General features: G+C 29.7%; 1 protein-coding gene across 1 annotated transcript; it reads left to right on the forward strand.

Annotated features, from left to right (window-relative positions):
* The first annotated feature begins 2,812 nt into the window (after positions 1–2,812).
* LOC25485269 (cysteine-rich receptor-like protein kinase 26) lies at positions 2,813–9,439 on the forward strand. The gene is made up of 7 exons (XM_013614458.3): positions 2,813–3,829; positions 4,500–4,631; positions 7,416–7,573; positions 7,843–8,053; positions 8,183–8,420; positions 8,574–8,724; positions 8,840–9,439. The coding sequence occupies exons 1-7, from the start codon at positions 2,983–2,985 to the stop codon at positions 9,182–9,184; spliced, it is 2,082 nt and encodes a 693-aa protein (XP_013469912.1). The 5' UTR covers positions 2,813–2,982; the 3' UTR covers positions 9,185–9,439.
* Positions 9,440–13,250: the final 3,811 nt, after the last annotated feature.

Genomic DNA, 13,250 nt, shown 5'->3' on the forward strand with positions numbered 1-13,250 from the left:
CAAATGCATTACTCTGAATAATATCATGAAAACGATCAAATTTCCACAAAAAAGAAATAATAATACCATGAAACGCCTCCTAATACTTTAAAATAAACAAAAATCTTTTACATTAATTTCTTAAAAAAAATGTTTAATATAATTACATTTGATACCAATTTTTTTTTTTGGACCATTTTAGTAGATAAACATATGATAAATGAAGCTATAGAATGATATGTCTTAAAAATGTAGTTCGGTTGGTAGCTCTATGATCATCAATAACATTCCTTGTAACAAAAAAAAAAAACGATAACATTCCTTCCAAATTCATGGCGAAAAGAATATGTACCACTACGTTTCCTGTGGGCAAAATGATAGGAAACCAATGGATGGAAAACTTTTGCTAGCTTTGAATAAGTCATGCAACGTAGATTTACATTGACTCCAATATTTAAATTAAAAAATTGAATATATTTTCCTTGATTCTCAGATGAAAGAATTTTGATGATATGAAATTAAAATTGAATATATTAAAAAATTGAATATATTTTCCTTGATCTTCAGATGAAAGAATTTTGATGATTCTCAGATGGCGGGTATGCCAATTTATTCTCATATATTCTTCACGATTATTTGATTTGTCACTATTTGGGTGATTTGGAAGGAAAGGAACAATCGGATATTTAATGGTACGGTTTCCAATAATTTTACTCTTATAGAGAAGGTGAAGCTGCATTAATTCTTTCATTTGGCTTAAATCTAAACAGGCGAATTTTGTTTATTCTTACCACGATTGGTGGAAACACCCTGTTCTTTGTATGGGTGTTCTTATGTAATTTTTTGTCTTTTGGTTGGTGCTCTAAGTTTGGCACCTTAACTCTGTAAATATTTTCAGTGTTTCTCCTTTTGCACACCTTGTGCGGGAGGCATCACCGTTGGTTTCGTAATTTATCTCATTTTGATTTGTTCAAAAAAAAAATTGAATATATAAATACGATTTTTTTTTGTTGAAGGAAATATATAAGGTTTTTTCTAGATTACCTTTGAAGAATGGTGGATAATTTACCGACCAACCAATGAAAATGAGCTATTTGTTGGAGGGGTCAAGATAGTTCATGGATACCACTTAAAAATGTGCTTATGTGGCTAATGTGTATTGGTTGGGGTAAATTACCCATCATTCTTCCATGGGTACCCTAGTTGTCACCAATATATAAATACGAATGTTTATAGGAACCGAGTATAATTTTAAAACTGAGGAAATAGACTTTAAAACGTTGTGATTTGGAGTTGAATATCGGTAATGTTAGGGCAAACATTGACTCCAATATTACCAATAAAGCCCTAACATTGACTCCAATAAAACCCTAACGTTGTGATTTGAAGTTGTCATTCGTATTTTAAAATGTTTTTAGTACAACTGATTTTCGTATAAAAAAGGTTTAAATGTGTCATTGGTCCCTGCACTTTCATCAGATTTAGGCATTGGTCCCTGCACTTTGTAAAAATATTGGTATTGGTCCCTCTGTTAACTTTCTGTTAAAAAAAAAAACACAAAACCAACGGAGTGCCACGTGGCCCAATCATTTCACGCCACGTGGCACCAATATCAATATTTTTACAAAGTGCAGGGACCGATACCAATAGTTTTTTTTTTTTTTTTTTTAACAGAAAGTTAATAGAGGGACCAATACCAATATTTTTACAAAGTGCAGGGACCAATTCCAAACAAAAAAAAGTGTAGGGACCAATACCAAAATCTGATGAAAGTGCAAGGACTAAAGGCATATTTAAACTTATAAAAAATTATGAATCAAATTGAAAATATTGGTAATGTAATCCAATATTTGGACTGCATTATAAAACTACGACCAATATATAAGAATTGAGGAAATAGACTTTAAAGTGTCAACGATATTCTTCTTAAATTAACATTATTGATGGGGTACAAAAACTAGACGACAATTGCGAAGACCTAACTTTCTGATAGTTTTCCGATAAGATGATAAGAAACCGGTGGAAGAATAACTTTTGCTAGATTTAATGATTCATGCATGCAGCGTAGACTGACATTGACTCCAATAATTAAATTAGAAATTTTATATATTCTTACTCCTATAAATTTACTCTGTAAAAAAAATTGTTTTAAAAACTAATTTTACTTTTTCTTTTTTAAAAACACTTTATATAAATTGGGAACTTTACTAGCAGTCTTTATTTTTTTGTGAACACTAAAACATGGTCTCTATAAAATAAAAAAGAAATGAAATTGAAGAAATTTATTAAAAAAATTAATTTATGTGGCCACAATATTTATAGCAATTAAAAATATATTTAATCCTCAAATTAAAAAAAAAAATACTAAATAGTTATTCTCTAAGACATTTGTTTTAAGAGAAATTCACATGTAATTTTTTGTCAACCCTCCCGTTTTTAAAGGAAGGGGTCTTAGTAATCATGAATTCGACTGTACGATAAATATAGTTTGAAAAAATTGTTCAACACAAAAAAATGCACATGCATTTCATCTGTGAAGAAATTACATAATTAAATGCATTATATCTAATCGACACATTGATTTATATAGTCTAAAAGCGATTGAGTTAATTTTAGTTATCTTCGTAAGAATTGTTGGTGTGTGATCTTTAAGTATATATGTGAAGATATTTTGGGTTTTGAAGTTTGTTTGGGTCTGGCAAAAATTCATTAAAATTTTTACTTAAAAAAAAAATATTTATAAATCAATTAAAAATTTGTAGTACATTTTTTTTAAGTCTTTCGGAGGTTTCCTTGACCAGAGTACTATTTTTCTTAAATTTCATTAATTGATAGGATAGTGTGAAAAATAAGAAGACTTTTTGCGAACCACAGCATGTGTGTACTAGTAGCACGAAAGAGCTATAATTGCCTACTTTCTACATTAATTCTAACAGTTTCCTGCCAAAAAAATCATTCTTCCATTATTTTCTCATAACAACAGTTCCCAGGGTAGAGAGTACTATGATTTCTTGGCGTTGTCTTCTGTTTTTACTTCTTCCTTTGTTTTTCATACTAAAAACTGAAGCTAGCGACCAGCTCATTTTCCGCTACCACGAATGTAACCAAATGCTCGGAAACTTCACTGGCGGTAGTGCCTACCAGATCAACCGTGACACGGTTTTAGAGCAAATATATTCAGACCAAGAAATAGACTACGGTTTCTACAATTTCTCGTATGGCGAAGAACCTGACAAAGTAAATGCAATTGGTTTTTGTAGAGGAGACATTAATCCAGAGGAATGTCGCGGTTGTTTGAAATCATCGGCTACACTTCTCGTGGATCGATGTGGAATACAAAAAGAAGCAATTGGTTACTTCGACTTGTGTAGTTTACGTTATTCAAATGATTCAATTTTTGGTGTCATGGAAACTAAAACAAGTAATTATTTCAATATCAAAGCTAATACAAGGGCGGATGATGCATTTAATCAAACACTTCTTGATTTGTTGGATGAACTTAAAACCGTGGCCGCTGATGGTGATTCGCGTAAGAAGTTTGCTGAAAAGAGTGTGAAAGTAATTGATGAATCAAGTAGTAGTAGTAATACTAATGACACAATTTATGGTTTGGTTCAGTGTACACCGGATCTGTCTAAGCAAGAATGTAATGAATGTTTAGATTCGGCTTTCGGAGGTTTTTCAAGATGGTGTATGAAAGGTTGTTTATATCTTGGTCCAAGTTGTTCTGTTAGATACGACAACTCTTCCTTTTATAAAACCATAGTCCCCGTTACAGAGCAACCAACAGCAGCACCGCAACCTTCCCAAACACTTCCTCCTAAAACTAACACAACATCTACCGGCAAAGGTACATTTCCCTTTTAATTTATTATGCTTTCTGGCGAAATGGATGATAATCTTAAATTTGATGGAAGGAGGTACACCAAATAAGATTTGAACTCAAAGTAAAGTTTACGGTAAAGTTGATTAATTATTGTTCTGATTTGAACACAAATTTTATGCTTGAGCCAATCACTTGGTTATTATCCCTGCAATTCAAACTTAGGTTTTATGTTTTTTTATTTTTTAAATAGGTATTTATACCATTATATGGGCATCCATAAGGGTGGTGTTTCACCTATTTAACACAAACTAACACAAAACTAAATAGACATCTATGTTGTGGTGTATAATTTTAGTTGTTTATAAAAAATATATTTATCCCTAAAAAAAAAAAAAAAATTATGGAAGGACTCTCTTTTTTCAATTTTTTGTGTATCACCTTTAATAAATTGTTTTAAAATAAATGAGTTTTGTTAGTATGTTCGTTATATGAATATTTTCTCTTGGATTCGAATTTTAAATCTTTCATTTCTAAACTTTTTTATTAATTTAATTCAAAGCAAATGAATTACTGATCACATAAGCTTTCATTATGTATGGACTAAAGTTCTTAAAGTTGCCAAAATATGTTTAATTGATTATTCTTTTAAGCAAATTGATTTGATTACCTTTAGCTAACTATGTTTCTGGATTAGGAAAGGGGAGGAAATTAAAAACGGCCATCGCTATCGTTGTAGCAGTTGTTGTGGCTGGCATACTGCTTGTGGGTATATGCATTTATTTTGAAAGGAGAAGGAAAAGACCTGAATATACGGCTGAATTTGAAGGTAAGTCAACATGAATCTTCTGCTTGTGATTTTTTAAAAAATAAAATAAAGGGTTAATAGTATTTTTCACCTCTGTAATATATGTCATTTCCAGTTTCATTTTCACCCTCGTAAAAAATTCTGTAAATGACCTATTAGGGATGTTTTCCGAAAAATAAAATTTTTACGAGGGTGCAAATCAAACCGAAAATTTTATAGAGGTGAAAACCGAAAATAACATATATTACAGGGGTGAAAAAAACTATTAACTCAAAAATAAATACAAGATCTAATTAATATACATAAATCATGAAGCATTTTTCTTTTGCAAATATTGTATTTGATAATATTATCAATTTATCTGAAAATTTCTCAAAAAAATATATTTATTTTAAAATATTGAAAGTTAACATATATGTTTTTTCTTCAATAATTTATGAAGAATAATTCAAAAAGTATACACATTAATTATATAATTTTTTTTTTCTTCATAATATATAGAGTAAATATCAATTTTGTTCCATCGCAATATTCTAACTACCAACTTTAGTCCGTGACAAAATAATACCCAAATTAGTCTTTTAACATTTTTCATATAAACATTCACAATGGTAGTTCTCTAACAAGGACTCATTAAATGGACCCTACATGACACATTATTTATTTATAATTTTTTAATAAAAGTATTTATTAAGGACTCAATGACAATACACTAAATACTTCAATGAAAAATACTTAAATATGTCCCACTATCTTTACATCATTAAACAAAAGTAATTTACCTATTACTCCTTTTTACAAGTGGGATCAAGTAGTACACATTTTAGAGTTAATTGTGCTTTTCGCCCCAGTAATATATGCCATTTCCGGTTTTCGTCCTTGTAAAATTTTCGGTTTGATTTGCATCCTTGTAACACTTTTTTTTTTCCCGAGAAACACCCCTCCTCCTTCCAACTCATCAAATGCGCATATGTGGCGCTGACTTGGATTTTTTTTAATTGTCGACATCAGATTTTATTTTTTAAAATATCTGAAAATTAATTTTTAAAAATAAAAAAATCCAAAAAATATTCAGACTTTTTCCAAAAAATAAAAAAAAAATTCAAATATTAAAATATCAGAAAGAACGATAATATATTTTTTTTTAAATTAATTATTTTTTAAAGATTATGAAGTTTAATTTTCAAAATAAAAATAAAGTTAAAATTAGAAAGAGAAAATTCGAAATTTAAAAAAAAAAGTCATATTATTTTTTCGAAAAAAAATAGTTTTAAAAGTTTTTCTACAAAAAGAAATTTCGGAAAATATTTTATTTTTAAAAATCTGGATACAATTTTTTTTTCGAAAATTTTATTCCATATTTTTATAAAATCATTTTTGAAATTTAAATTTTAGGAAAAAAAATCATTTTCTAATTTAAACAAAAAATATAAAATTTGAAAAATATTTTTTGTAATAAATTTTTTTCCTGAATTTAAAAAAAAATCTGTAAATAAAATATTTCTGAATTTTTTTATTTTCAAAATTTTTAAATAATTTTTATTTCTAAATTAATATTATAATTTTTTTTTTTAAAATAGGCACAATCGCCACGTGCACCCTTAAAAAAATAAAAAATAAAATTAATTATACAGTCAGCACGCCACATTAGCTTATATGCACAGTCAGCATGCCACAAAGTGTACCACGTCAGCAAATATGCACAGTCATATGGAGCAGGGGTGTTTCCCGAATTTTTTTTTTTACAAGGATGCAAATCAAACCGAAAATTTTATAGGGGCAAAAACCGAAAATGACCTATATTACAGGGATGATAAGCACTATTAACCCCACACTTTATTACTTCTTTATGCAAATGAGACCAAATAGTACACATTTTATTACCTTTTTAAACGTGGGATCCGTTAGTTACCCAAGAGAGAGAGAGTCCTTATATAGTTGACCGTTCCTTAACATAGACTCATTTTTTCTTCCTCCAATGGAGGGTTCTTAACAGGGAGTGATCCTTGTTAAGTAAGGACCTCCCATTGAAGATACTCGACGGTCATTGACTTATTATAACATACTTGCATATTCGTTCCTACAACTATCACCTTAGTTGTACTTATTCAAGTAGAAAAAGTTAAAGTGTAAACACATTTCTCTATTATATATTTCTTATATTAAATTAAATTTATCATATGGGTGTGTTTATTTAAAGTTTATGAAATTTATTCTTAGGAATAAAATTTCTTGGAATATAAAGATGAGAATTTTATTCCAAGATATTTAAAAAAAATATGTTTGGTTAACTTTGTAATATTCTAAGGAACCTTAAAAATAGGGATTATAATATGTAATTACACATAATTTTATTCCCATCTTCATGGGAACTTTATTCCCATCCTTTCCTTTGGGAAAACTTTTCTATTCAATGGAACATTTTATACCCGGAAATAAAATTTAGTAAATTTATAACAAACACAAACATATGTATTTTTATGATTTTATTCCCGGAATCCACAAATATAACGGGAAACAAACACACCCTATGTTTCATATCTTTGACTATTCCCAACACTTTCTCTTTAAAACTATGACTTCATGTAGTCTACTCAATCTCTCACTATTAGCCGTATCCTAATGACTAATGTTTTTTTAGTGGTGTCTGGGGTTCGAACCTTTGAATCTTGCATGTATTATTCACTGTCTTTACCAACTGAACTAAGTTCACGGGGACATCCTAATGACTAATTTATTACTAAACCAAATGTTGTTGACTTTGTTATAACATTAACCAAAATATTTGTAAAAACACATGACTAGGCCAAGATAAAAATGAAGATGAAGATGAAGCTGAAGCTGGTAATAATCTTAAAGTTGGCGACTTGTTGCAATTTGACTTTGCAACCATCAGATTAGCTACAAGCAACTTCTCTGATGCAAATAAGCTTGGTCAAGGTGGATTTGGAACTGTTTATAAGGTAACAACAAGTATCTTTTTGATTTTAATTTTTTTTTTTATAATTTTTTTTATAGAAACACACATGATCATATTATATTTTTCTTAGAGCTATATACACTAAAAATTACTCCCTCCGGTCCTATATATAAGAAACAATTTACTTTTTTGATTCATTGAATAGTTGATGTATTTGATCTATTTCTAGGTTAGGTACATCAATTATTGAATGAATCTCAAAAGTTAAATTTTTCTTATAAATAGGACCGGAGGTAGTATAATTAATTTTAGGGTACGCTCTCAGATGGACATGATATTGCTATCAAAAGGTTGGCTAACAATTCTGAGCAAGGAGAAACAGAATTTAAGAACGAAGTGTTATTGACAGGGAAGCTTCAACATCGAAATTTAGTTAAGCTATTAGGTTTCTGCTTACAAAGAAAAGAAAGGCTACTGATATATGAGTTTGTCCCCAATAAAAGTCTTGATTATATCATATTTGGTAAGTTGCAATATTATCTCCAACCTTACCTTTACATTTCTATGATGAAATAATGAAATATATATGTTTAACAACTTATTAAGTTATAAATATTATATCTTTAAAATTTTGGCTTGGCTAATTATGCAGATCCAATCAAGCGTGCAAATTTAAATTGGGAAAGACGCTTCAAAATCATAAAAGATATTGCACGTGGCCTTCTTTATCTTCATGAAGATTCTCGATTACAAATTGTTCATCGTGATCTCAAAACAAGTAACATTTTGCTAGATGAAGAGATGAACCCAAAAATTACAGATTTTGGAATCGCAAGATTGTTTGATGCCAATCAAACTCATGGCATGACAAAGACCGTTGTTGGAACAGTGTAAGTATTAAGGAAATGCTTGAACTAATGAGATATTCATCATTTCCAAATAAGAATTTTATAACAAAAAACGTGGAAAATCAAAATGATTGGTCATCGAAGATCGATTGTCGTTCATATCTAATGATTGAGCATAATTGTTTTGTGATACAGTGGATACATGGCTCCGGAGTACATTAGACATGGACAATTCTCAGTTAAGTCAGATGTGTTTAGTTTTGGTGTAATAATTTTAGAAATTGTATGTGGCCAGAGAAACACTGAGATTCGAGATGGGGAAAATATAGAGGATCTATTAGGCATTGTAAGTGTCATACCTTTTCTAAAAGTTCAAAAGCTTATATAGTTATAGAGATTTCCCAATTAAAATATTTGACAGTAAATATTGTTTTTATTTTCAATTGAAAAAATTCTTGCAGGCATGGAAAAATTGGAAAGCAGGGACAACTTCAGATATTGTAGATCCAATATTACACCAAGGTTTTAATAAGAATGAAAAAATGAGATGCATCCATGTTGGATTACTTTGTGTTCAAGAAGATATAGCTATGAGACCAAATATGAGTTCAGTTTTACTAATGCTTAATAGCACCACTTTCCCACTCCCTGAACCTTCGGAACCTCCATTTTTAATGCAACCCAAAAGGGCATTATCTATACCATTAAATGAACAATATTCTGTGCCCACAAAGTCAAGTGATTCAGGATCAGGAAGTCAAATTACTCAAGGATCAACAAGTAAGTCTTCAGGTATAGATCAATGATACACGGATGAAACGATTGTGCTAATCTTTTATATTCAATTAAATTTTGTCTTTCTTTTGGGTTGGGATTTTAAGCCTTTACTGTTTCAAATTCTGTAACATAATGCGTTATAGTCTATTTTGTTTCTAGTTTATTTTTTATTTGGTGTTTGTTTCTCTTGTTTTGTAATAAAGCCCCGATTACATATATTTGTGATACAGTTTAGTAATTTGCTCACAAGCACATTCCAATTATATATCTATGTTTTTAAATAACCCAGCTATTTATATATCTATTACCTATCACATTATCCGTGATGCAATTTTGTAATTTACTATCGTAAGCACGTTAGACAGAATGAAAATGTAAAGAATTCACCATTTATAGATATTTTTTTTATAAGTAAATGATGTATCTACAATCGAAAATGACATCCGGAGTAGATGCTGCGCGACCAAATGCAGTTGTTCTCCTCAAGATTATGGTGGTGTCCATACCTGCAAATTTCTGACACTCCAATTTTCGACATCTCCAACGTCTGTTCTTTCTTGGTGTTCTTAGCAAACAAGAACATATTTTTATATTTTATGCATTGGAGATCAATGAGCTGGATGACATTGTGGAGAACAGTTCTCCCATTAGAACACGTTCTAGCAGTTGCTGCATCAGAAAAAGTAAGAGAAGGGGAGAGAGAAGAGGTATAATGGATGATAAGAGAAGAAACACGAGGGTCCTACATAAAGTAAAATAGAAAGTGTGTTGAGTTCTAGCATTGGAGAAAAAAAACTCAATGGTTGTTAAATCCTACATGGCATACTTGGACCCAATATTTAGCAGCTAAGAACAAAATTTCCGTTCCAGGGCTGTAGATGCTCGTTAGAACTCTAATGTTTAATAAAGAATGAAGTTGAAATTTCCCCACTTTTGTCCGATAACCCTACAGAAACAATTGAAGGTATTGTGCGAACCCTATAGAAACTCTCAAGTAATTTGAAATTGAGTAAGCATAAGTAATTGATAAAGGATATAATTGATGAATTATATCAGTAAACTATCAAAACGACGGTTAAATAGGAACAAAACTCGTACTCAAAGGACACTTAAAAAGAAACGAATGAGGTATTGTGTGAATCTACATGAAAGCAATCATTCTTGTATTTCTTGCATAATGCCTTTTGGACATTGTTATGATGAGTATAGCTTAAATTATTGAGAAAGTACTACAACAAAAGACGATTTTTGGGAAGACTTAGACCTATGTTCTCTCATTGATGGTTCATTCCACCTTTAATAATTTTCAACTACCACAGCGTGTGTAATCACCTAAAAAATAAACAAATGAAAGAGGTATAATTTGTTACTCTACAACATTCATACAGTTTCCTACAATAGTTTTTGGTTAAATTTTTTGAAGTGTTCCATTGAACCCAGAAATCACTCATGTTCTTGAAAACTCATATCTGAAAATTTATAATCTTCACCTTAATCACTCGTATGTTTTAGATTGATGAATGTGGAAATTACATATTTTACAAGTTGAAGAATTAGACCTTTGTATTGATAATGCTATAGAAAGCCGCATATGAAACCTATTGGAAAATTGATTGTGTAACTTGTGTTGATTATTATATTCTTGCTGCAGCCATGAGAGGTTGTGGGTGGTGGGGTTGATGAGAAATATGATATATTTTTTTGTTTTTAATAGTTAAATTTAAATTAAAAAAAATGGAGGGGATGCAATTTATGGGTTTGAGAAAAAGATTATCATTTACAACCCTGCTTGGCCTTGGCATCTCAACATTAACTTGTGCACAGTTTAAAACATAAAAGGATCTAAAAAGAAAAAAGAAAGATAAATGATAAATGTTACAAATAAATAAGATAAATAATCCCTTGAATACTTTTGCCTTTTTCTTTTGGTCTAGCTTAAAAAAGAAATTACTAACAAGTGTCATTTAGAGTATTATTTAAGCAATTAAAAACAATAACTCCTGCTTATTAAATTGTTTATTTATTACTTGATAAATATTTAACTTGTATTTTGAAGATAATTTTCCTTAGATGAACATTCTAATTCCTTAAAATTTGGATCATTCAATTATTATAAAAAACATTAAATTAAATTTTGAATCAATTTTGTTGATACAAAGATACCGATATTCAACAAAACTCAGAGTATATTTTTCCCTTCTTTTTATGAACGAGCATTGCTAATATATTGTTATGAAAGCAACAAGCACTTACATAAGAAAGGCAAGAACGTGTTTTTAAACCATTTTAAACAAATTAAAACAGTATTTGGAAACATGCGTCACTTTTTGTGTGTGTGTGTATATATATATATATATGACAATCATTCATGTATTACTTGCATAAATTATTGATAAAGTACCAGCACAACAGAAGACGACTTTTGGGAAGACTTAGACTTAAACCTATGTTCTCTCATTTATGGTTCATTCCTCCTTTAATAATTTTCAAGATCATAGCGTCTGTATTCACCAAAAATGGGAGCTTCTATGGTGCAGTCAGTAAACTGACTTTTTTGAACAAGTTAATTTTAATCTTAATGTTTAATTCTTTTTTAAATTGTTAATTACTGATTAATGATCAATAGTAATTCATTTAGTAATGCTTGCAACATCTTGGATTTACAGGTACTATTTTATCGTTGACATCTTTAACATGCAAACATAGTTGATGATATTATATGATAGTCTTAAGTGTTACACTTTGTGAGGTGTTACACTTAAAACAAGGCAGAATAAAATTAGTTTAAATGTAGTCTTGTTAATCTGATGAATTGATGATACTATGAGGAATGAACTTTTGATACCACTGTACAAGCAGTGGGAGTGTTACTCACAACATTTTTTATGCTAGTGTTAACTTCACCAAAAAAGTCACTCTCATGACTTCACCATAAAATTTTCCAAAATTTATAAACGAAAGAGCTATAATTCGTTACTCTACGTTCATAAAGTTGCATTATGTTTTTACTTCTTCTTCTTCTTCTTCTTCTTCTTCTTCTTCTTTTCGCACTAAAATCCAAAGAAGAAGGATGATATATTCTTTCTATCATATTTGTCACCCTAACAGTGGTTGGAGCGTCAAGCTCAATGACGTAAAATAAAGCGCTTGATGGGAGGCAACCGTAACACGGTTTTAGAACAAATATATGCTCACATGTAGCCACGGATCTACACATATGAGATTGGGGGCAATTGGCCCCACTGATGTTGTGTTATATATGTTGAAATGTTTGATATTTTAATTATTGTCTACTTTTAAAATAATAGATTGCCTACATTAACTGAAATTTATACCATAAAAAGAGTTTTTCTCAGGGATTTTACATAATCAAATGTGCAAATGTACTTGAGATGAATTTTTGAATGATTTTTTCAAATATATGGAGAGAGATATTTTTTATAGTGTTGAAAATGAAAAAAAATTCTACAATACTTTTTTAAATATACAAATATGTAAAGATCATTTTTAATTTGTAGATGTTAAGGAATCTTTAATTTTTTAATATATAAAGAATAGCGTAAGGGTCTGCCCTCTTTTTTGTACTAAAAAAAAAGAATAGCGTTTATAATCTCAAGTATTTTTTTCAATGATAATTATGATATTATCTTTCAGAAAAAAATGATGTTATTATTTTATCACTAACACTCTCTTTCCAAAAGAGAGTGTTGCTAGCACTACTCTTATTACATATTATCTTGCCCCCACAAATCAAATATTCTACATCATGCTCACATGCTTGCGATGTAGTGAGCTAATGATGGTGGTTTTTACAGTGATTGGCACACATGGTCTTTTTTTTTTTTCGCCTTTTTTATTTGCTCGTAATGCAGGAAAGAAAGAAAGAAATATAACCTATATAAAAAAGAAAATAATAGTCCCTATGAGATTAGCTTAATTGGTAAGGGATAATGCACAATATGTGCAGAGGCCGGAGTTCGAACCCGGATATCCAGTTATTCATGTTTAAGATGAATTTCTCTAACCACTAGGCTACTTGACAAAATTAATAATAATAATGAATAACAAAAATTTGTATTCTTGGAATTCTAGTGA

Source organism: Medicago truncatula, chromosome 1 (assembly GCF_003473485.1).
Source record: "Medicago truncatula cultivar Jemalong A17 chromosome 1, MtrunA17r5.0-ANR, whole genome shotgun sequence".
Classification (NCBI taxonomy): domain Eukaryota; kingdom Viridiplantae; phylum Streptophyta; class Magnoliopsida; order Fabales; family Fabaceae; genus Medicago; species Medicago truncatula.

Bases quoted from the DNA above. Each gene is read 5' to 3' on its own strand.
- LOC25485269 (XM_013614458.3), top strand. From the start codon at position 2,983: ATGATTTCTTGGCGTTGTCTTCTGTTTTTACTTCTTCCTTTGTTTTTC. The intron at 4,632-7,415 runs GTAAGTCAACAT...ACACATGACTAG, and splicing joins ATATACGGCTGAATTTGAAG to GCCAAGATAAAAATGAAGAT. The intron at 8,421-8,573 runs GTAAGTATTAAG...TTTGTGATACAG, and splicing joins AAGACCGTTGTTGGAACAGT to TGGATACATGGCTCCGGAGT.